This window comes from Sardina pilchardus, chromosome 13 (assembly GCF_963854185.1).
Source record: "Sardina pilchardus chromosome 13, fSarPil1.1, whole genome shotgun sequence".
Lineage (NCBI taxonomy): Eukaryota > Metazoa > Chordata > Actinopteri > Clupeiformes > Clupeidae > Sardina > Sardina pilchardus.
In genome coordinates this window covers 6,903,099-6,927,336 of record NC_085006.1, presented here as the reverse complement: position 1 = coordinate 6,927,336, position 24,238 = coordinate 6,903,099, and the positions used below count along the sequence as shown (strand labels likewise).

The window sequence follows — 24,238 nt, the reverse complement described above, 5'->3', positions numbered from 1 at the left end:
TGTTTCTCACCACATTGGTTTTGAGATGAAAATACATAACACAAAGGAGATGAGACTTGTTGGTGTCCAAACAATAAATAGGATCTGATCAAGAACCTTCTAGAACTGAATGCAAAATAAAAACAAAACAAAAACAGAAAATACAAAATACAAAATTCCACCCTATAAAATGTGCTTGTAAACGTTAATAACAAAACAAAAGCTACACTAACGTAGCCATTTCTCCCACTATCTCCTTCTCAGTTTAAATAATAATACTAATAAAAATACTTAAACATTATTGAGAGGAATGAAATGAAATGGTCAGTCTTCATTTGAGCAAAGTCAAATACCATTAAAATTCACTTAACACAAACCCTATCAAAGTCATGATTTTCACATTTGATGTTTCAGCAATGATTGTATGCTTTCAAGGTGAACACACCCCTAAAATGTACCAGGAATAAAGTGAGATCTCCATGGAAATGGTTGTGCCCCTTTGCTGTATGTGTGATGCTGAGTGTCTCTGCGTATTTGGAGAGCATAGAGTACTGTGCAATCCCTTTTGCATCTTTAACTGACGGTCTTTGTGAAGCTGACATGGCTAACTGTTCTCCTCAGATAGAGGAACGCCCAGATCAAGCTCACACTGCCGAGGCTCCCCATTCTGTGAGGATGCTCCGCGTCATGCAGAAATGACAAAAAGAAAACGTATGTGTCTCAGATATCACTCCTACGCCTAATTGTTTGAAAGGAGGTAGGTTTTTGGTGACAGACTCCTGTACGACCACAGTGTCGCAGATGTGTCTTTTCTTTCCCCTTAATCTATTTCTCATGTTGTTCCAACCCCTGATTACTGTTTGAGGAGAAAGAATGTTTGTGAGGAACAAACTCCAGCTTTGTGAAGCACCTGTCAGATTAGGCCACCTATGGGTCGCCTGATAAAACAAAACTGAAGCCGCAGACCGCAGGGTTGGGGCGGAAAACAGAAATCAGGAGGTGAAGTGTGAGACTTCACACACACATCCTCAATGTGATGTTCGAGACATTCCCAGCAAGAGCAGTGTCACAGTGTCACTCACCTACTAGCTCAGATGAGTAGCGTGTAGCAGCTGTAGGACTGGGATCGTAACCATCTGCCGAATGTTTTTTTTAATACTTCTCAAACATTTCAGAGTGGGAATGTGGTAGTGTCTTGCTTAAGGAGAGAGACTGTGAGTTTCAGGGAAGAACACAGGCGACCACAAAGAACCCTGAGCAAACGGGAGGGGGGAAATGGCATCTGACTCAGTCCATTTGGGAAAGGAGGAAGTGTTCTCATAGCGTAGAAGGGGCGTGTGTGAGAGAACACTTCCAGGATAAAGGAAGTCCGGGCCTTCAGAACAAAGCTAAGGATACAAGTGCATTCCATTCCTATGGAAATGTGAATGAATCGAACTGAATGAGAAAAGAGGCACAGCAAAAGTAATGCCACGCTGAAGTCACCCTGTTAGCTTCCGTTCTCTACCACACTTCGCGCTGGTGAAAATGTATAAAATTACCCCCTCCATTTGCACCCTCATATACATATATACAATCATTCAAAGAAGTGCTTTGGCATCAAAATCAGTCATTCTGATGCAAAACTGAAAAACAAATAACAAGCAGCCTTCTAGCACTGAAAGCCATTCCAAAGAGTTAAAAGCTAGAATCTAAATTGCATCTATGACAGTAAATGTTGGCTTGTTCGTGTCTGTATGGGCATCATGTTGTGAGAAGAAACCTAGAAGTAGAAGATCAGGATTGTGTTCTGGTGGTATCAGAGGGATCTCTGTACTCAGCTACACGACTTGTTCTCCAAATTATTGTACAAGATAACTAAAGATTCCGCCCATGTCCTTGTTTGGGTCTCTCCAGTAATACTTGGTGTTAACAATCCTTTGAGGAGCATACTGTAGGCCTTCATTGTGTTCATGCTCTCAATGTAACATTGAGTTGTAGTGTACTGTAATGCAGTGATATGTTGGTCAGTGATATGTACCAGTGTGTGTGTGTGTGTGTGTGTGTGTGCCACTGTTAGTTTGTACATCATGCCCTCATAATGTTGATGTGCACTGCATGGCTTGACTTCAACCAGCTAAGGTGAGTCATATGGAAGCACAGTTATACAGACGAAAAATACTTTCTTTCCCTCTACCTTGTCTGCTTCTAAAAACAGAGTTGTATTGCTTTTTAAAAACCAAGATAGGATAGCAAATATGTTAAGGTAATAAATACACAGCTCTCCAGACTGAATCCCCATGGGGGTCAATCTCAATCCCCTCCCTTCTTCAAAGGCAGTCTGACCCGAGCTCTGTTCATCCTCTGGCGTCTGCTGATGATGTCGTTATCTTCATCCAGTTTGTGTACTTGTCACTTTACACATGGATCTACAAACGGAGAAAAACAGAAGAGAGGCAAGTTAGAGCAGGAGAACATTCCAGGATTTCACTGAGTTAACCACCATCTCCCAAAAGTTAGCAATATTAGTGAAGAAGCAGCAGAGGGCAGCAGAGTGTATCCCAGCACGTCGGCTCTGTCTCAGCAGTTGCTACTGACTCAGCGATTCCTCCTTCCTCTGAGTAACACAGGAGTCAGGAGAGGAGACGGAAGCAGGTCCTGAAATACATTAGGCTAGCGCTTTGCCTGCACCATAGGTGATTAAGAGGAAGCTCTGAACCCCTGACTGGGTGTGCGGAAACATAGGAAAAAAATATCCCCATGACTACTCTCTAGATTGCAGGTTAGCAGAGGTTAGCTTTGCACTAGCAGACCTCCCCTGTGTTCTCTCTGGTCCTCAGGAGAGTTTACTTAGAGAGGGCCTCATGCCCCCTCCCTCTCCGTAGCTTATGCAATGAAGACAAATATTCCAAAAGGTTGTACATTCAGAGACACCGCATCACACTGACACACTCTAAATTTAGCGCGCACAGTTTTGCCCCACGCCAATGCTAGATTACAGGACAGGACAGGAGGTTCTGAATGGGAAGAATGTGCGAGGGGATGTCTGGGTGTACATGTGCGTGTTTGTCATGGATACATGCCCATTACTCTTCTGGTCAGGGGGATGGGGTATGCTAATGTAAACAGAGAATGTTAGAGAAAGACAGACCTGAAAGAGGGCACAGAGAGAAAGAAAGAGAGAGAGAGGGAGTAAGAGAGAGAACAAGAGACAAAGGTGGGGGGGGGGGGGGCTGTCACGTTGTTGTTTATTTGTGTGTGTATGTTGTTTGTGTGTTTGTGTGTGTGTTGTCTGGTGTACACCAAACATCGCCTCCTCATAAACCCAAAACACTTGAGCTGTTGAATATTTCATCGACGCAATGCTGAACTCCGTGACTCTGTGTTCAAGCCCGGATCCCAGAAACCAAGAAGCCAACCAGCCTTGGGCCCAGAGAGAAAGCTAGCGTGCCTGAGTTCCACCCACCCACAGAGCCAGCCAGCCGCAGAGTGTCAGTGTTAGCAAAGAGTCCTAGCTAATGGGTTATAATGTAAGCCTGGAGTCAGTCTAGAGACAGCGATAGCTCTTAGAGTGTGAGACACAAATGTTTACCTGTCACATGGCCAGGCTGCTCTCCCCGAGCCTAATGATCAGCCTCGGCTCCTGAAATTACCATCGTACACACCAAGTGTCAGTCAGAGGCGACATGCTCACTGGGGCCCATAAATGTGAGTGACACCCACAGGGTGGGGACTGGGGAGGGGAGAGCTGACAGAGGCCTTGGGCCTTGATGACAAGGGAGGGTTTTTTTGGTAAACTGGTTTCATGTGGCAATACTGACATAGCACTAGAGGCCCAACTAACCATTCATGCATAATGAGTTTCTCTCTCGCACACGCACGCACACACACACACACGCACACACACGCACACACATGAGCAATTAATTGTTCACGGTTACAATCAAGACAAGTCAGATTTTGTCTCGAAGTTCAGTACAACCCTGAGGCCCAACGACATCTACTGTAGGATACAGACAATAGGGAGGGAGGGGGCTGAACAAGAAAGGAAAGAATGGCATGAAGACAATTGAACAATTGAGATGCCGTGAGTAGGACAGATATGGAAATATGAACAAGTCACAAAGTACACACAGACAGAAATAAACAGAGGAAAAAGAAAGGAAGAGGGTAAAGAATGGATAGGCTAAATAATAAGGGGCTATAGAGAAGGAAGGATGAATGAAAGTATTGAAGAAAGAGTGAAAACGGCACAGCTCCTGGCTCCTCACTACTTTCTCTGACTGTGTGTGTGTGTGTATGTGTGTGTGTCTGGCGTGCAGGTGTGGGCTGGTTGACTCACCTCCTGTCTGCTTCTGGAAGACATAGAGGCAGAGGACAGGCCCAGCAGGGACTTCTCGTCCGCCGGCTCCGTGTGAGACGTGTCCACCGAGTCCGTGTCACTGGACTCCACCGGGGTCGTGTCCATAGCGACGCCCTTCTGCTCCGGGATCTGAGCCACCTGGAACCTGTGCGCGAGCCAAGGAGGATTAGGAAGAGTCTAGAACTTGACATTTCTCTCTTACATGTAAACACACACATACCATTCCACATAGTCATCACACACAGGTAATTACAAAGTAGGTTGTTGTGGAGATGGTTATATGCAAAAGACTGATCTATTTTGTGGAGAGAGGGGGCTTTCCCAACTACATACCCACTTATTATCCAATTACATTTGCATGTTTTCTCTTTCAGTAAAGACAATAAACAATAAACAATTTCTAGTCCAGTAAAAGCATACTTTTTTTTCTAGAAAATTTTTCAGGAATTCTTCTTGAAAACTTTAGCGTTTCATGTGCTACAAGTTGCAACAAATGACTTGAATGATTTGCCAGCTTTAACAGGGCCAGTGTAACTACACTATCCGCTGCAAAGTTTAACAGTATATCATCTATGGACACAATAGTCTTTATCTTGCATCTTGCTTTATCTCTATCTTTATCTTTATCTTTATCTCTTTATCATGCAGTGTTCCCCTGTATTACCATTACAGTGTAGGCTACAGCGCACTCTCACCTGCCCACGGAGAGGATGGTGAGCTCCCTGGGCAGCGGGGTGCGGGCGGGGGGGCTGGAGGTCTTGTGCGTGTCGATGTGCGGCGGCAGCAGCAGCTCGGGCCACTTCTTCTGGCTGCAGCGCGAGCAGCAGGCCCCCGAGCGCGGCGCCAGCCCGTTGATGGTGTGCAGGTGCTGGTGGGTGCACAGCCGCGGGAGCGAGTGAAACTGAGCTAGATTAGGAAGGCCGGGGAACCTGAGACACAAAGAGCATCGAAGATAAGAGTGTGGCAAGAAAGGACGAGCTATATCTTACATTCATGAATGATTTGAGCACTCTTTCTCCTTTTCCCTAATGAAAAATAACATTAAGTGAGTGCTCTTGGCACTACTACAGTATGTGACAGGTAGAGATGAATAATCGGCTGCAGAATTGCCGTTTCATAACCAGGGCAGTCTTCTAATGCACTATCACCTGTAATAGTGGATCTGACTCTTGCAACCTCCCTGAATAAAACCCCCGTCCCACCTGCAACAGGCGCTATGGCACACGGTTAGATTCCTGCCGCAGATCCGCCCCCACCCCGACCCCGACCCCCCTGCTCATTGTTCCATTGTGTGGGGCTGAAAGAGCCCATGGGCGCGTGTCAGCTGAATGCGGCTGCCACCCTCGCCTGCCACACAGAAAGGGCCTGGCATTAAAAGATTTCTAGAACTAAGAGCCAACGAGAGCGGGCCCTTTTGACGGGCACAGTGATGAGGGAAGCAAAAAAAAAGTCCACATGCACACGCGCTGGCACAGTACTTTTCCACTGTGCCACCAGAGTGTGTGTGTGTGTATACAGTATGTGCGCATGTGTGTGTGTGTGTGTGTGTGTGTGTGTGTGTGTGTGTGTGTGTGTGCTCAGGCTGCGGCATGTTTGCAGTGATGCATGCTGCAGAGAGAGGCAGCTGAGTAAAAGAGAGTGAGTGTGTCGAGTGCGGTGAGAGAGAAAGAGAATCATGCTCCAGGTTGATTGATGGCTGAATCACTCCCGCGTAAGTGCAATGGTTACACATGCGTAGGTCATCTAGCGTAGGACCTGTTATTTGCTTCACAAAAGGTTTTTTAAGAAAAACCTTCAAGTGCAATAAAATGTTAGGAGCATCCTGCGTACAGTCTACACCAATTTGTCAGCGATTTTCCGCCTGTCAGAGCCTATCTCCTTTGATAGATGTCCTTGTCCTACTTCCCTCAATTCACCTCCTGATAAGAGGACAGCGGAGTGCCAATACGCACCAAGAACTATCATTAGCCGATTCGCAAGGCACTATTGGATAGAATTTTAGAAGCAGGCTGGTTTGTCTAAAACTAGGACACAGACGACATTTGTGGCCATTTAGGCCAGTCTTTGTCTTGAATGCTTTCTATGGCTTGAAACGTTAAACTCACTTATACACGTGACCTACTTGCAGTTCTAGACAGATATCAGGTGATCTACCCTCACCTGCACAGGATATCACCTCTCCCAGAGAACATGTCATACACCTCTGTGATGATGCCGCTATATTCCTGTGTGTGCGTGTGTGTGCATGTGTGTGCGTGTGTGTGCTCTCACTTGATGGATGAGGCCTTGTTGACAGCCATCTGCTTGCTCTCATACTCCAGCAGAAGCTCCTCCAAGGCAGCAGCATTTTCTGGAAGGAGACCGAGATGAAACGGACTAATGAGATCTCAGCCAGCAGAGCACCCACATGACAGACACCACGACCGGCAAATCAGATCCAGAGCCACGACCGGCAGAGACGCCTTACCTTTCTTCTCCGTGATGAGGCGGACCAGCACACTGATGGTGTCTTCGTTAGGGTCGTCCACAATATACGGGCAGGGGTTACCTGGAGATGGAGAAGGTGTAGCAGATGACGTATGAGTATACTAACTGGCACAGGAGAATGATGGCATGATTAGACTGTTGATTCAATATGTGTTTAAATATTTATCAGGGTTCTAGGCCATCCTCTTGAATGTGGTTTTTGTTCTGTGACCAAACTTGAGGGGATCATTAAATCAGAGATTATGAGAGGCTAGATAAGATCTCATGATGAGATCAGGTTCTATGACTGGAGCGCCTTCAAACACGTCTAGAGCGGTTCTGCGGCGGGTCTAGCCCTGCGCTATCAGGTTCTCTCTGCCTCATTGTGTGCAGGCTCACAGTACCGGATCAGGGCAGATGGGGAGCCCAAGAATAGCTCACTCAGCTCTCCGCTGCACCGAGCGCAGTCAGTGAAGCCCACTGTGAAATGGCAGCACTCGCTGCATTGTTATTCTAATGTGCCTGCACCTATTGTCCCCCCGAGACCATTTTCATGACCAAAATCAAATGTGAGTGTGGGCATGCATTCACACAAGCACACTGTTGAACAGACTCAGTCATTACACAACTTTGTCACATTTGGGTTTACTCTTTAAAAAAAAAAAAAAAAATCCATATATGCCAAAAGCCTCTACTTCCTCTTCACATTGGCAGTGCCAGCTACACTATACTGAAACCTTTCCTTGGGGCATTAATATTACTTGGCAGATGCAGACAGCTAAGTGGGCTATAATCAATTCCAATGTCATACCATCACTCTTGGTAATGGACTTGGTAATAGCTGGCAGAACATTGCTACATTTAGTACAGGCTTCTAATTAAGTTCCAGCCCAATCAATCCAAATATCTCTCCCTGAAGTACAGCGTAGTGTGGCATGGGTTGCATGGGTGGGGTGTCTGATGACTGACAGCATCCCTACAGTGGAGGCTGGGGTTGGGGGTTGGAGGTGTCTTCAATGATCATGCTCAAAGCCTCATGTATGGCCCTTGAAACTCTGATGTTGGTACAGCTCAGTTTTATACTGGCAAAAACAAGCAGAGCAACATAATGCCATCAAAAAGTCAAAAAACGAACATTGAGACAAAAACACTGTGTTAGGCTTTGATTTCACCCTTTGCCCTACTTAGATATTACAATACTATGTAATATCTTCAGGTATGCTCAAAACACAAGATATGCACCAAAGAGAATGGCAAGCTTTCTGGTCTAAACCTACATAGAAATACTGATGATGGTGTGGTTGACTTGGCCTATGTATTGCTCCACTTTATCTGAATAACCCCACTTAAGACTTGTGCAACCACAACCCAGTTAACTTTCACATTTTGCTATTGTGTTCCAAAACAAATCATTCACGCTTTCTTTGATCTGGGGCATATGGTCCGCTTGCCCCCTCTAAGGACAGGTTATAACACAAGTTAATCGTAAGATCCACAGTAGGGCATGGAGGAGGACACTTCTTTTTTACTAAGACTGGGCCACTTGCACACTTGTGTAACTACCTCTCTGACATTTCAGAATAAGGATGCAGGAAAATGCCAGGGTAGGATGTCTCCCTTAAAAACCCTCTTAGGAGAGCAGCAGTGTAAGAAGTCGTCAGACTGGAACAGTTACATAAGCCCCGTAACAAGGTGCTGTGAGAAAGCGCGAGCCTCTTTCATGTGTCGGTAAAGACTGACTGCGGTGCTTTTAGAGCACAGGGTTCTCTCTATCCCCTCCAGGGACACGGCTGCCTTGTGAGAGCTGTCAGGGGGACTGTGCTCAGACTCGTCTCTAGGGTGATCGGATCATAAGATAACAGACATTTTGCTAATGGATAATATAACAGGTGTTGTGCGCTGGGTCAGGGAGAAGTCTATTGTGATGTTTGTGTCTCTTCTGCCACCCGTTCCCATTCTAATTCTCCACACCTATTTGCTGTACTCCCGTCACACAGCTCCCATCCCATGACAGGCTAGCGTTAGATATTTCATCAGCTCTTATTTCTGCTTGATCTCATCTGTCTCCACACCACATCTCTTCCCTTGCCTCACAACACTCTCAGTTTCTATCTCTCCTCTCAGATCTCCTCAGTTATTCTGCTGCAGCCCCCTCCATACAGAGCTCTGAGTCTGCACTAGCTGGGGAGCACTGCAGATGCACTGCACACGCAAACCCCCAGCCCATGGAGTCCTGAATGTCCTGAGTGTCCTGGGGGAGCTCTTCTGCCCTCTCCCTCAGCCTCAGCAGACCCCACGGGTCCTGCCCATCTGCACCGCAACAGCCTCCAAATCCACATTAAGGCATTAGAGCTGGCTATCCTGACTTCACCAAAGTCAGTAGAAAGTTTGTCTACTAGAAACATAAATATTCAAACCATGCAGCAAATCACTCTTACCAGCTCCCCCCTCTCTCTGCTATCTCTGGGTTTGGTTGAGCAAGCACTGATATCTCTTGTCTAAATTATGACTCTGCTTTATCCGTTGCTAGTTTGGACTGCATTGGCAACCCAAGTGGGTTTGAGGTTCTGTGTTTATTAGCGAGTAGTGGACACCCCATCCCTCACAACACTGCTACAGTCTGACGTGATGGCTGTGGGTTGTGAATCCAAATGCCCACGATGCATTCGAGACAGACTTTCAGTGGCACGAGAGATGATGCTTGGTATCGTCATAGAAACTGTCTGCATGCCAACCGTCTGACCACAGAAACCCCAGATCACAACACCTCAGCGATGACCGCACACGGCCTGATTGAATTATTGATCCGGGAAAGTAGAGCCGTACGAGGTGTCGGGTTGCACCGCGGGACTGCGCTGCGAGGGCATAAAGGGAAGAGGAGGTGGCGGGAGTGAGAGGGGCCTACCTAGCCGTGAGGGTCTGATTTCACAACATGACGGTTTCTAGAGAGTAGAATGACTTCGGGGGCGATGAGAGTGGATGGAATGTGGCACTACTGAATCACAGGCGTCATAATTAGATCTCAACCGATAGTGATCTGACTTGTAACACCATCACCATCAAACGATGGTCTCTAAAACAAACATTGGCAACATACTACAGTTCAGTATAGCAAAAAGCAACCTGAAGAAATGTCAAATGGGAGCTGTTTTGATGCACAACTTGTTATTATTTTGACTTTAACATGTCAGTTCACCGTGATCCTACCAGCTTTACACCATGTAGTGAAGTCAGCTGTTGCTGCTGGCAGACCTAAATGTCATGGTGGAAACACAGGATCCCACAATGAGCCTGCCTCGTCTCTTGGTAACTGGCCATTTACAATGGCATTCACCTGATCCAGACTCGTTGTACATGCTGTCCCTCTCCCTCTGTCCACAGTCACAAAGGGAATAATATTATTCCCCACCCCAGAGGGAATCTATACCTCTTTTTCCATGAGCCTTGTGGTTCAGACAGTGGGTGTGTCAGGAAGAGACCCATCCGAGGGTAATCTCGGTTAACCACGCACGGATCTATCCCACCCCCGAGGTCTAGAATGTTCTGCATGTAGAGTGGTTCTAGAGCTCTGTGGCTTTGTCCCCAGAGACAGACCCTGCCCTGCTTTCCCACGCAGACCCTGTCGGGGGTGCCGTTTTGGAGTTTGCCTGTTTTGGGACCTGTGGGTGTACCCTTTTTGTGAACGTCTGTTGTAGGATTTGTATTTTGTGGGAGTGTTGTTTTTGTGAACGCCTGTTGAAGGACCTGTGGGGGTTTAGGTTTTGTGTGCCTGTTCTGGGGCCAGTGGCATATACTCAGTGCAAGTCATTAGTCCTTAATCATACTGACAACAGCTAGGGAGAGTGCTGGTTTGGAACTTGAACAATAGCATATATGTACAGTATGTATGGACCACAAGTGTGTGTGTGTGTGTGTGTGTGTGTGTGTGTGTGTGTGTGCCTGTGAGTGTGCCCACACTACGCACCTTCCTTCTGGGGCGTGGCCGTCTCCTCGCTGCCGGCCTCCTTGTCGGCGGTGCAGCGGTAGCCCTTCTTCTTCAGGAGGTTGCAGATGAGGATGCCCAGCAGGCCCATGATGCAGAAGATGGGCACCAGGGCGAACACGGCGTACTCCGTGCTCTTCTCCTCCGGGCCGCCGCGCACGTTGGTGGCGTTGGCCACCGCCATGCCCGAGCCCCGCGGGGAGCTCTTGCCCACCGTCCGTGGCACCCGCACCAGCCGCTCCGCGGACTCTACCGGGGCAGAGGAAGAGGAAGAGGAAGAGGAAGAGAGTCAGAGAGATAAGCGACAGAGAGCGGTGCGAAAGCAGCCTGACACACTATACATCATGCACTATTAACTTATGGAGCGGTCAATGGAGCTCCATGGGTGCCTCTCATTTGCTCTTTTATACACCCTCCCTTCCTTCCTCGATCCTTGTCCTCACTGATCTAGATAAAGAATGATGGGGCGTCAACAATGGGATTGTCTATCCAGCGTTAGTTATAGATCAGTGGGAACGCCCCTCGAGGTATCGAGCATCGAGGATCGAGGAGAGATGTTGAGAGGCACCCCATGTCCACAGTGGAAATGAGATAAGACACTGAGTCCACACACACACACACACACACACACACACACACACACACACACACACACACACACACACACAGAGAGAAGGCAAATACTCACTCCTCACACAGGCATACATGGAGGAGGCCCTCTGTGCCGCGGCTGGGTGGAACCTGGAACATAAAAACCCGCCGGTATTACAAACATGCTAGCAACACATTTCATTTCACACACTCCCCGCTGGGCCACCACTGCACTCAATCAGCAAGCAGCGAGCAGCCCGAGGCACAGGCCCATTAAGTGTAAAAATAAAATGCATTTGGGGGTGATGGGAGCAGAGTTTATGGGCGCCGTTGTAAAGAGTTTTAACAATGGGCAAATGATTTCTCCCCTGTTGAGTGCACATGGCCTGTAACAGCTCGTGTGAATAGTGAATGAAGTTTAAACACACACGCACTGACACACACACACACACACACACACACACACACACACACACACACACACACACAAACACGAACACACACACACACACACACACACACACACACACACACACAGAGAGACACACACACACACAGGGTGAAAGTGGTTCTTACCCAGGCAGGCAGCTTCCACACACCGCGTCCGTGGCTGGGGTGTCCAGAGCCACTACCTTGCGGTGAAGGAGCTGACAGGAGCTGTGGGGGCGACACTGATTGGCATCGTGGGTGTTGGAGAAGGTACCCGCCGGGCAGGCTTGGCACCCCACCACCTCGGCCCCCTCAACCTCCCCACAAGCCTGATTAGAAAAGAAAACATACTTTAGAAGACTGACAAGGCATAAAAATGTAATTACACATAGTAAAGACTGTAAATACTGTAAAGAACAATTCCAAAACCTAAAGTTAACATAAGAGACTACAGAGTTCTCTGTTATCGCTACTCATTCCAAAATACCATATTTGGTTTCATGTTATTGTACAGCACATAGACTGAGAGTAAACTAAAAGACAGCCATCCATACGAACTCATTGTAAAACATGAACACAATACAAATAGAGTGGGGGAACATTGCGTAACACTGAGAATACATGAAAAGAGATGGGTGTGACTGCCCAGAGAACATGGCTAGGACAATGTCCACACAGAAGTGCGGTGAGCCTGGTCACTATGGTGTGTTGGAGAAGAGGTTCTGGAGGAAGGTCGTCAGTGGTGTCTCTCACCTTGGTGGGCTGTTGTCCTGCTGGACACTGCTGACACACACAGCCCTCGCCCTCGCCACACTGTGCTGCCAGCGCCCCCCATAGCCCCAGCAGCTGATGGGACAAAACACACACACACACACACACACACACACACACACACACACACACACACACACACACACAGATACTCAAAGTTACTATGAATGAACTGAACTTGACAGGCATGTTCAGATACATGCTCAAACACGCCACAAACCTCACAACACAAACAACACAAACACACTCACACTCACGCACATACACACTTCAAGTCACCAACACGATCAGTCACAGAGCGAAACCCATCCAAACATCACACGGCCCACATCCCTGAGGACTTGGGTGACGCGAGGTTGATTGGAATTGATTCTGAGTGTCAACATGGCCCACCCTCGCCATCAGTCAGGGCAGCCCTGGAGGATGTGCTCCTGGGGCACGTCCCATCTCGGGCCTCCTCTCTCTCTCTCACGTCTCCACTGCTGACTCATTAGACTGAGGGATGGGGCAGGGAGGGAGGCCGGGGGCGCAGGGAGGGAGAGGAGGAGAGGAGGAGAGGAGGAGGAGATGTGGAGAGGAGAGGAGGGAGGAGGGGGGGGGGGGATCTGCAGCACAACGTTATCAGGATGAAAGCAGAACATTGGCTTGGCTCAGAGCCCCGGGGCCAGGCGCAGCAGCCAGCAGCAACAGCTCCACTGCGTCAAACCCTCGCGTTCGTTTCACATGCAGGCGCTTTCATCTTCCCGAAACTCACACGTAGCCGGGGAGATTTGAGAGCAGACCACACTGTTTGCACAGTCTGTGCTTTGTGGCTTTTTCTTAAAGGGTTGGGTTGTTCCAATGAATCTCAAGGTGTTCTGTCACAATCTTGGTGGAATGTACGTTTCTGTGAAAGAGTCTAATTCAAGGGAAGCTACACTGTGGTTACATTAGAAACTCGCTACTGTTTCAAAATGAATATAAATGAGAGCGTAAGGGAGGGGGAGGGGGAGGGCGGGTGAGGGGATGTTTGGCAGAGAGAGGGATGCTGCTACTGCTGCTGCTCTGTTGTACGGAGGGATGTGCCCCTGATGCCAGAGACCAGTCTGGTGCCAATCTGCAGTGACTCATTCATCACAACTGATAATTACTCCTGTTGTGAGCACAGCACACACACACACACACACACACACACACACACACACACACACACAATCATACAGAAAGAGACTTACGATAAAAAGTAAAGGAGCTGAGCAGCAGAGGTGGTTCATCATCATCTTCAATATATTCTTCTATAAACATATGATCTGTGAAACAGAACAGTAGAGAGAGATGACAGAGAGGGAAGGAGAGAGAGAGAGAGGGAGACCAAGAGGGAGAGAGAGAAACAGAGAAATATGAGGTGAGTTGAGGACACGCTCAGTAATTAAAACCGGAAGGCGTGATAAAACACACCACTGACTTCAGGACATTAAGCTCTCCTTCGCCCTCTGTCCTGGCACGACTACAACCACCTCTCTCACCTGGAGGGGAAAAACTTCTCCTCACACGCCACTTCTCACCTGACACCCCTCCTGACCGCACACGGTGGGGAAACAACACAGCCAAACAGCCAAACAGGTAAACAGCGTTTGCTGTTAATAACTGCCTGTAAACGACTGACTCCATGTTTTGTACATGTTTTGTTACGGTGCGGCCACAATTGTATAAAAATACCCTCTGGCTACAGCAGCTGTCGGCCAGTGGTTTTCAGAAGGATTTGAGCTCTTTGTTTGGGCTCTGTTTAAGCTCCACAATAAAGCCAACAGTACTGTACCAGAACACAAGAAGGCCAGAGTGGACACACAGACACAGGGAATGAAATGAATCAGAAAAAATATGTGAAACAGAGAAGTAGAGTAAAGCATGAACATTTGACGGCTAGGGTCAGAAAGGAGAGGAGAGGAGAGGAGAGGAGAAGAATGACAAATCTTCTCTCCCTGTCTCTTTCTCCAGACCCACATCTTCCCAAACCCAACTCACTCACTCACCACTCGGCTATGTGAGGTCAACAGAAAGCCACTGAGCTGAATTTCCACAGATAATATCACCTCCATGACTCTCACACTCTCACAGGGAAAAGAGAGAAGGAGAGAAAGAGAGAGACAGTGAGAGAAAGAAAGGGAGGGGGGGTGCCGCAATTGTCTCTCAGTCTCATAGAGCAAGAGGGCACGGTGAGCCTAAGGGCCGAAGCATTCCAATCTATTTCTATCCCACACATGGCTGAAGAGTATTTACACCTTCGCTTCCCACTGCTCCCTCTGAGTCTGGGCCACATCTGGCCTACATTAACTACACCAGACCCGCTTCACAGTCTGCTGGCCTCTCAGCTGTCATCATTTCCATCGCTGCTCCTCTCATTGTCACACACACAACAGACAAAAGCTGAAGGACACATACAGTACGACAGGCCTTATGCCATGCCATGGGTATAATATCCAGAACGGACATCATGATAATATTGAGAGCGAAACTTTACTTGGATAGTTGTGCTTGTTGAAATTCAAGTTCAGTCTTTAAATTTGTTGTTAACTGAGTGTCAACAGATAGCTTGTTTATAATCTGAGAGGTCTGTAGAAGTTACTGATACCGTTTACCTAATGACTGATACTGACGAAATATGAGAACTGAGAATGCATGCCCAGACTCACTGGCTGTGGAAATATTAAAATGTGGCTCTGAAAAAACAAGTAATGTTCACATCACTGGGGAAACATCTGACCACCGCTGTGATCCTAAGGTACATGAAAATAAAGGATTCTGTAAAAGTCTATGAATATACATAAATCTATACCGCATGCTGTGACATATAGCACAGTAAAATTGAACATAAAAATCCCACCTGCCAGGTATTTTTGTTTTTACACTGATCAGCTCTACAGGAAGTTTTGCTGATACCGTCTCCAGTGCACGTGAGGATTAAGAGAGCGTGAGCAAATAACCCAAAACATGCTGTACATAAAAACGCAAAATCCTGCAGTATTTATAGAGCCTGCAGTAAACGGCTTCTTTTGCTGCACTGCACAAAAAAAAACACAACAACTAAAAGAGCGAGCAGAGTAATTAAATCCCAACCGCACTCTGACTCAGCTCGAGATTCATGAGACACAAACAGAGTGTAACAGGTCCGAAGTAATGTGCCTCCTCGGGGCGCATTCTAAATCATCTCTCATTCTGCATTCATGGCATTTCTCTAGCGAGGTCAGAGATGTTCTAATGAGTAAGCTAAGCTCTTCCTCTCTGTTTGCAGAGTGCCCCTTAGATGGGACACGGATGAGGAAGAGATCAATCAATCAGGTGTCGCCCGGAGAGCTCCACTTACCCCAGCGTGCCGTTGGATGATGACGGGGGTTGCCCCGGCGACAGAGTGAGGATGCTGCTAAGCGATGCTCTGTGACACGGAGGCAAGAGCGAGGCAGGGAGGCAGGCAGGCAGGCAAGGCAGGCGATGGCTTCAGTGCGAAGAGGAGAACCGCAGTGTACCTGCCTGAGACAGCCTTGCATCCCTTATAGCACCACTCTAAACCACAGACACACCCCGTCCCACTAGCGGGACTCTGGCCCCTCCTCTGCCCACTCGTGCACCGTCCGCTCCCAGCAGACACCCACTCGGAGATAGGGCTGGGGTGGAGCACTGGTCACTCTCTGTGCGCCCGGAGCGCAGAGCGTGTGGCTTCTCCGCGCCACCACAGACCTCAGAATTTGGTTTTAAGTGCAGAGGACATGTTGACTGATCCGTTTGGCATGAGAGCAAGGCTGCATGCACACTATCGCATGCAGTTACTGCACATTACAACCCACTTCACCCACCCAGCTGTGGTGGACGCAAGCATACTTGTGCAGTGAGCCAGGGAGAGATGGTGAACTCTCTCGCAGGCGTGCAGCATGCACCAGCACACCTGAGGTCCTGAAGACCGCCGGATGTCTGACCAGTGCCATCGACCTCTGTCTGACTGTAACAGAGCGATGGCCTGGGCGGTCTCCTTGTGTGGACGGAGTCCGCTGAGCCTGTGTGCGAGGCGCCCATGGCGTGTTCGGCGGTGCGTTTCCGGGCCAGGTGTCCTGTTGACCTCGGCCGGGCAGCGGGAGCGGTGGCGGCGGCGGCGGGCAGCGGCAGCTGAAGCTGGAGCAGGAGCGATGCCGGCTTCGCCCACGCCGTGTCGGGAAGACGAAACCGGCCGGCTCGCCGTCGCACACGAGAACTCAATAACTTTATACAAGCTTGGAGGACACCCTGACACATTCCAGCTCAAAATGAGAGGATTCCAGCCTACAGAGCTGTGCGCCATGCCAGGATCAACTGGGGCAGATTGATACGTACGCACGTGCCAGCTGGACGCACGAGCTGCTGTTTCCCTCCGAGCAAATAAATAAATAACAACACAAACGAGCTGACGGTTTTGGCCGACGGGCACGAAACATGCCCTCAGGGTTAAATGACAGGCCTCTGGGCAATAATGTGCACTTTGTATAATTTCAGGGAATAGAAAAATGAGAAGTGTCCACCAACCCCCCTGCTGTACGACATCCCAACATCCCATTGAAAAAAAATAGGCAAATGCTGCGTGGCTTGTCATTCACATTTCAGCTGCGTTTTACAGATCAGCATCTGAGAGCATGTACCTCCTGTCTAGAAAGCTTGGGTTAAATCTGGCCCCTTCATTAAAATACCATAAAGAGTAATTACAGCTCAGTCAGCTCTATCTCTGAGCCGGTCAACTTTATTTTGTGGCTTTTGGAAGCCTTGGAAAAAAAAGAGCATAAAATAAATAAAAAAACAAAAAAACACCCCAGAATATCCTAGAATTAAGACGGGGTTATTTTAGAATCTGTCAAGCAACAAATTGGAGAGGTTCTTAAGTTTCTTCAGAGGTTGCCCTGGCTAAACTTTTGTGAGCGTGGCGTTTGGAGCCAGTCTAAATTCCGGCTACAATCTCATCCAATTGTTGCTAAGTGGACCAAACCAGAATCAAACTGGCCTTGTCACAGGAGCTATATCATTATCGGCTCATCGCCTCTGGCTGCTCTGATGAAAACACAGTCAGCCTGTAAAGTGAGCTTCTGATAATCATAATAAGTACTGTGTCAGACTCAGACATATACATCTGACCAGTCCTATCACTTATCACATGGGGTCTCTAACCAGAAAGGTAAGAGACTATTTGAATATGCAAAGTTGACCGGTGGAACGAAGATAGCAGCACATATCTGCTGTGTAGTCTACTGTGACTAATATGTCTCCTGTCACCAAAAACGAGGGAAACAAGTTCACGTGGAACCCTTTGTCTGGGTTCTCTGGTTTGGAACAGCAGACATGTCCCACACAGACTAGAAACCGCTGCACGTGTGCTACTCCTCCTCACACTCTTCCTCTGTAGTTCTAACGCCCCCTCCGTCGTCTCAACCTCTGCCAGGCTTCACAATGGCCTCTCCGAAATAGCCAGACATTTTAATAGCAGCCAACACGTTTTGTTCTGATCTCCTCCGCAAAAGCCGGCTCCCTGCATCTCGCCTTCCGTCCGCCTGACTCGCCGGCCCTCGTGTCTCCGTCTTCCTTTCAGCTGACTGCGGTCGGTCTTTATTGCGCCTTATTCTCATTTTTCATACCCAGCGAGTGGCCAGCCCTCTGCCAAGCATGTGCCTGGTGACAGCCGTCATACTTTCGTCGTGTGGAGGGAGGAAATGCAAAATTTACACCTCCCCAAAAATGCTGAATAATAAAACATAAACCCTCAACAGAGAGGGTAAATGACAGGTTGTGGCGCCTGGGTTAAGACACTGGCCCATCACAGCTCTTTTATATGACTGACATGGACAATAGCGTCCAGAAAAGTCACATGGGAAGAAATGGTCCAAAACAAACAACAGCGATGGACATAGACATAGGCCTGCTTTGACTAAGCCTTAAGCCTTTGTTTGAGGTACCAATTACACCAACTTGACCAAACACCTCTATCTTTGTTATGACCCAAGACTATGACGGATGAAACAAACAGGGTGTATTTTTAGGGGCTGCTCACATTTTGTTTGCCCGTGGTCTAGTAAAAGAGGGCCTTTAAAGGCAAAAACAGGATTAAAAGCTGTGTACATCACTGGTGGCGTGTGGTTTTCAGTAATACAGAGGGAAAATGCTTGAGCCCAATCCACTGCGGCATCAGCTGCAAAGTGTCTCGAGGCCTTTATTTGAGGAGCTTGATGTCATGATTTAACAGCGCAGCGGAGCCTCCTGTGTGGCGACTAACCACACAAGAAGAAAAGAGGCAGCAGCCACAGGGAGCGGAGAGGAGCGGCGCAGCGAGCCGAGTGGCACCAGCCTTTATAAGGCCTGGCTGGGAGACGGGCTGGGCCAGCTCGCTCCGCTGCAGAGCACTTTGAATTTAAGGCAGGATTTTAGAGATGCTGGCCTGGCTGATTTAGATGAAAAATGTTCTCGTTGCCGGCTGACACGTTTACCCGTCCAGGATTGCCTCGTGCGTCCGGCCCCGCTGCAGACAACATGATGCACGGCCCTCAACTGAGACACGCCAGGCTGAACGAGACCAACCAGATACCCCCGTGTGCAAGTGGAACCAGCGGCCAAAGCTAACATTGGTGTAAAATTCCACTGGAATGACATCATTCACCTGCTTTAAACTAGATCACTACCGGTGGAGCAGTTTTGCGTCAATGGCGTTTCGGAAAACAAAGGTGAACAGAAAGAAGAGGGAAGAGGGAGGGACACCAGAGCCCATGGACTCTCTGAACTCCCCTTGTGTTGGTGCACTCTGTCTGGCACAGATACTGCTTTAGCCAAAGTTGACCAGCTCCTTTGATGTGCTTGTGGTATCTCAAAGGCAGAATCATAAAGGTTTACGATAGAGAACACACTTTTCAGGAACATTTGGATTCATAATCGAAACCAGGCAACATGGGCAGAGTATTAAAAGGAAGGCTGTAATGCATTATATCATGTGCACTTAAATAAATGTTCCAATAGCCTTCAGGTCCCAAACCTCTGCTAGAAAACCATTACTGAGCCTCTCCAATGTGCTATGCCTTCAGTAATGCAGTCATGAGCAGTATGTAAAGCCTTGGATTAGATATAGGATGAAGGCTGAATGTTAATGATAAAAACAAAATTCCTAGCAAGGCCATAAAGTGGAACTATGGAATAAAATATCCTCTCAGGGAGTGTGGAATAGCCAGATCACACTGGGGAATTCCACCTGGGTAGGATGTATGGTAGATGTGTAATGACAGGAATGTTAACCATAGCCATCTGTGGACTCCAAATAGACCCATTTGGTTAAACCAATCTGGCAAGGCAGATGACAAAGTAAGCTTAAAGTGAGGAGTATTTTTAATCTATATGGCTAGGTTTGTAATTTATGCCTCTGAAGTTCTTTACTCTAACAAAGGAAGCAAGCCTCTTGGTGCGTGGGTGCAAGTTATCGAACCTTTGCGTAGGAGCCAACCGTCTTGAACGGGGCGTGACCTTCGCCCCTTGGATAGCCACCCAAATTCCTTGGGTTGACTTTCACTGGCCTACATCTGTAATTATCGTCTCCTGCAAGAATGCTTAATTACCCACAATGTTTTGTGCTAAATGATGGACGAGACAGGCCACAAAAACTGGCCTGTCATGTGACAAGGGGATGGAAACCAATAGCTCCAGCAGCAGTCTGAGGATGCTGCCAATCATATATTACAAGGGAGGACGCTGTGGGAGCCCAGCAAGACTTAAGTGGACAGAGATAATGAAATACTATGCTGCCATTGGGAATACAAAAAAAGCTATCGGTATATGATTACGGACAGAATGGACAAATAATGACCAACTATTGTTAAAAAAAACAACATACAATTTGGTGTTAATGTTACTGTTAAAGTTATCAGTGGCATGTTAAATCAACATGGGGGACTGGAATTGTGTGAGATTCAGGTGTCCATCATAGAGACGACCTAATAGCACAGTTGTCACAACAGCACATCAACCTTCCTCTACTCAGAGCATGTGTGGCTGTGAGCATAACAAATACTGCATCCCCTCATTTTCCTTGTGGTTATGCTCAATGTGCAAACATCTCTATTCAAAACACAGGACTCAGATGTTGTTGAGCTTTGTACCTGACTGTAATTACAGATAAGAGTCCCTGGCAACATCAGCAGCCATGTTTTCCTCCCTGTCTGAGATCCCTGGACTGCACTGGAGCAGGAGGGTGACCCTGACAGATTCTGGACACGCAGCAGAAAGTGTGCTTTCCAACGGCTTTCTCAGAATAACTACATCAATATACGGTTGCACGAGCTTGTTTTGGAAAGCACACAAGTAAGCACAAAAATACATGCTGCAAACCAGACACAACATACAAATAGCCATTATATTGCCATCAATATGCCAAGGACTCCCTATCTTGGAACGTGCATGACAGTGGATGGAGCTGCTATTGGACAGGGCTGCAGAGGAGAACAGGTGCCAATGAATTTGATAAAAGTGTTCATATTACAAACACAAACATCTACAATACAAATGTAATGTTAATCTAAATATATGCATAACAAAAATCATTTGTTACTATCTTGCAGATTGTATGTGTTAACTATAGAACCATGGGAAAAGGGCAGATAACAGAGGTCCACTTGTAGGGAGGGTTTGGGGTCAAAGATCATTATCAAAGCCAGAGGTCAGAGAGCTTGTTACCAAGTATACTCTTACCACTAGGTCAACCAATGGCATCCAACACAAAAACCACAAGAATATGAGAACACACAATGCCAAACATCACAATTCTGCCCTCTGTGGAAATGGTTTGGAGAGCACTCCGAAGTAATTAAGATTTTTCATTTTAAATTTGAGCTCAGAAGAAGCACAGCTCAATGCAATGTTGAGCAGGAGATTTAAATGAAATCTCATGATGGCAGTGAATTTTCATTCCTGATGTCTTTTCATTCCTGTTTGTGTGACTGCTCAGAGATACCGATGAAAACAATGGTCTGCTTTGGGAATGTTAGCTAAAGCCAAGAGTGCCACAGGCATGGCGCTGGGATGGAATTCCACTGTATGACCCTCGCCAATCTGACCATAGTCAGACCTGGACAGGAGGCTTTACCGATGAGTCTATGCAGCCCAGATGATCACGCTAGAGGGCATTGCTCAAAATGTTATGGTACTTTATCAGAGACAAAACACAGGCTATGAAACATGTTTGTAAATCCAAATGGTCACAATATCGGAAATAAATGCAATGAGGTCCAGGGCTCCACACTGCCACCCAAAACAGGCATGACATTACATGACATATGAGCAGCTGTGCATGTCTGCAGGGATATTTCAAATGTAACTGAATCGTTTCTGTAGACCTCTGTCTAATGACAGGAGAGACCTTTAATAATAGTGGGACTGCCCAACAACCCATTTAGAGGAAAGTGTGCATAAGCTATAGTACAAAAAAGATTAGGGGTAAGATCACTTCCTGCATCTCAGACTATGTTTCACCTAAAAATGTCATGTCTGTAGGATGGAAAGGAAGTCACTAAACTGTCATTGATTTTTAGTGTGTTGCATCGACCACATTATTACAGCCCATTGTTTTGGCAGTGAATTAAAAAGTATGTTCAGATTACTGAGAATATTTGTGTCTTAACCAATACATTTCTCCACAACCTGTTGAAAAACAGGTATGCATTGTTCTTTCTAAAAAAAAGCAACAACATGATTCATGACATTGAATGATTCATGGTTTGCCAGTATGTTTGCTATTGTGAGATCGTGGTAGTATTACCATGTAGTAGGCTACTACTCTGTTCAACCAGTCAATCAAACCCTGACTTGCATCATGGAGGAAGTGAGACAGTAGTGATTGTGCTGCTCATCACGTCTTTGGGTGGTTTATTATCAATGTAACAATGTTGCAGCAGACCTGTTTCAGAGAATGTCGGCCTTACTAAGTTGCTTACTCACTATATGAAATAAATGTAAATTTGATGCAGACATTAAGCAAAGAGGGTGACGTGCTTGGTTGCGTTATCGCAAACTCCTTCCCTGGCATTTCTCACTGCAGTGCACAACTTTATAGTAAGCACAACCAGACCACATAGGAGACAGTCCGAATATTGACATCACGCCGCTGTCGTTAACAGACACAAGAGCCAAAAACACCTTGTAAATACGCAGTCCTCACACCTGACACGAGAGAGAAATGCGGGAGTGATGCGCATTTTAAGTCGTCTGCATCTGCTGCAAATTGTTAATAGGCCTTGAGCTAATCTGTCAGTTTCCGTGTGTTGACACCAGGTGCACTACAACATAGCCTGCTCTATCCAAGGGAGACTAATCCGTAACAGAATGACATTAGACTACGTGGCAGTCGTTTTAACGACAAATGTGCCCAACTGGTGCCCAACTGTGCCAAGACAAAATAGTTTTGATGGTAATATGCTAAACAACACAGCCTACTCGGACTTGATATTTGTGGACAATGACTTGTAAGGGTTAGCCTACCGTTATTTCTCTTAAGCTACATGATGCTATTATTACTACAGTGTAGCGGAAGTTTCAGACATTCACAAAATGTGTCCACATTTTAACAAGTTCATGTTCAGTCTCAAACTTCCGAATGATTTCTGGAGTCAACTATTTGTTGGTGATCTTATTAGACAACTAGAACTTATGATATGAAAATATATCAAGGTACAGCACTATCATAAACACAATGTATGCTAAAAGTAATTATACAGTACAAGTCAGAAGAATTGGTTGCTGTCTGAAAAAGAATGCGACGCGACGCATTTACGCTATACGTTCCATCCAGTCTTAACATTTCGAGTCATAGCCTACAAGCATCTAAAACAACAATAACAAGGATATTCAATAATACAGAAAATTAGATAACTGTTTGATATACATGTTATCGACCCAGGTTAAGTATTTTCCAAATAATGACAAAAGGACAGACAAACCCAACTCGAGATGTCCCGTGTCTAAAACGATGTGCTAGATTAGGACATTATGTTAAACAAAGGTCGAAAGTCGAACACTTACCTGATTGGTTGATAGAAAGGGTTAAATCATTGCCTGGATATAGTCATAGTTTTTTTTCCTAAAAATATGTTTACTATATATATAGTAAAAGAAAAAAGAAAATCTGCCAGTAGGAAGTACCCTCGCGAGGTCCCCTCTTTGTGATCCAAAATTTAAATACAGTCAACTCAGTGGTTAGTTCAGCGCGCGCTACGTCACCAGCCTGAAACGGGAGAGGCTCGCAAGCCCTCCCCCTTTTACTCGTCGCCAGAACTCACGAGTCAATGCGGGGAAATCACCATGCGCGAGCGATGACACTGGGCCATCCGGCGGGCCGGAATCATCCGGTCGCGTCACGGGCTTTAGTCAGCAGCTTCGAATGAAACGGTATATGAAATAATGAAGATGTGCTGAAAAGACAGCTGAATAAAGTTTGTCACATAGGAGGAATTCGTTATATAGTATCATGTCAAGTTAGCCTAAATGCTTCAGTTGTCAGCAAATTTCCTAGAGGTGTCAAAATGAGTGTTCTATCCATGTAGGCCTAGTGGATGTGCGTGAGTTTGGAACCATGAGCAGCGGTGGTCATGCCACTGTTATTCTCTTTCTCTCTGCGTGTGTGTGTTTCTCTCAACTGTCTAACAGTGTTACCCTTGGCA

At 46.9% G+C, this 24,238-nt stretch overlaps 1 protein-coding gene across 2 annotated transcripts; it reads right to left on the bottom strand.

The window, feature by feature from the left end:
- Positions 1 to 132: 132 nt before the first annotated feature.
- On the bottom strand, positions 133 to 23,737 carry relt (RELT TNF receptor). 2 transcript variants are annotated; one of them, XM_062552790.1, is made up of 12 exons: positions 23,601 to 23,737; positions 13,775 to 13,849; positions 12,543 to 12,635; positions 11,937 to 12,118; positions 11,458 to 11,510; positions 10,752 to 11,018; positions 6,789 to 6,869; positions 6,593 to 6,671; positions 5,017 to 5,250; positions 4,301 to 4,466; positions 3,551 to 3,601; positions 133 to 2,387 (listed from the first exon to the last, which is right to left on the bottom strand). In XM_062552790.1, the coding sequence occupies exons 2-11, from the start codon at positions 13,817 to 13,819 to the stop codon at positions 3,554 to 3,556; spliced, it is 1,248 nt and encodes a 415-aa protein (XP_062408774.1). In that variant the 5' UTR covers positions 13,820 to 13,849; positions 23,601 to 23,737; the 3' UTR covers positions 133 to 2,387; positions 3,551 to 3,553. The 2 variants fall into 2 exon arrangements, with proteins under 2 accessions (XP_062408774.1, XP_062408775.1); XM_062552791.1 differs by lacking the exon at positions 3,551 to 3,601.
- Positions 23,738 to 24,238: the final 501 nt, after the last annotated feature.

Bases quoted from the DNA above. Each gene is read 5' to 3' on its own strand.
- relt (XM_062552790.1), bottom strand. From the start codon at position 13,819: ATGATGATGAACCACCTCTGCTGCTCAGCTCCTTTACTTTTTATC. The intron at 6,672-6,788 runs GTAAGGCGTCTC...GTCTCCTTCCAG, and splicing joins CCTCATCACGGAGAAGAAAG to AAAATGCTGCTGCCTTGGAG. The intron at 3,602-4,300 runs GTGAGTCAACCA...TGGTAATTTCAG, and splicing joins CTTCCAGAAGCAGACAGGAG to GAGCCGAGGCTGATCATTAG.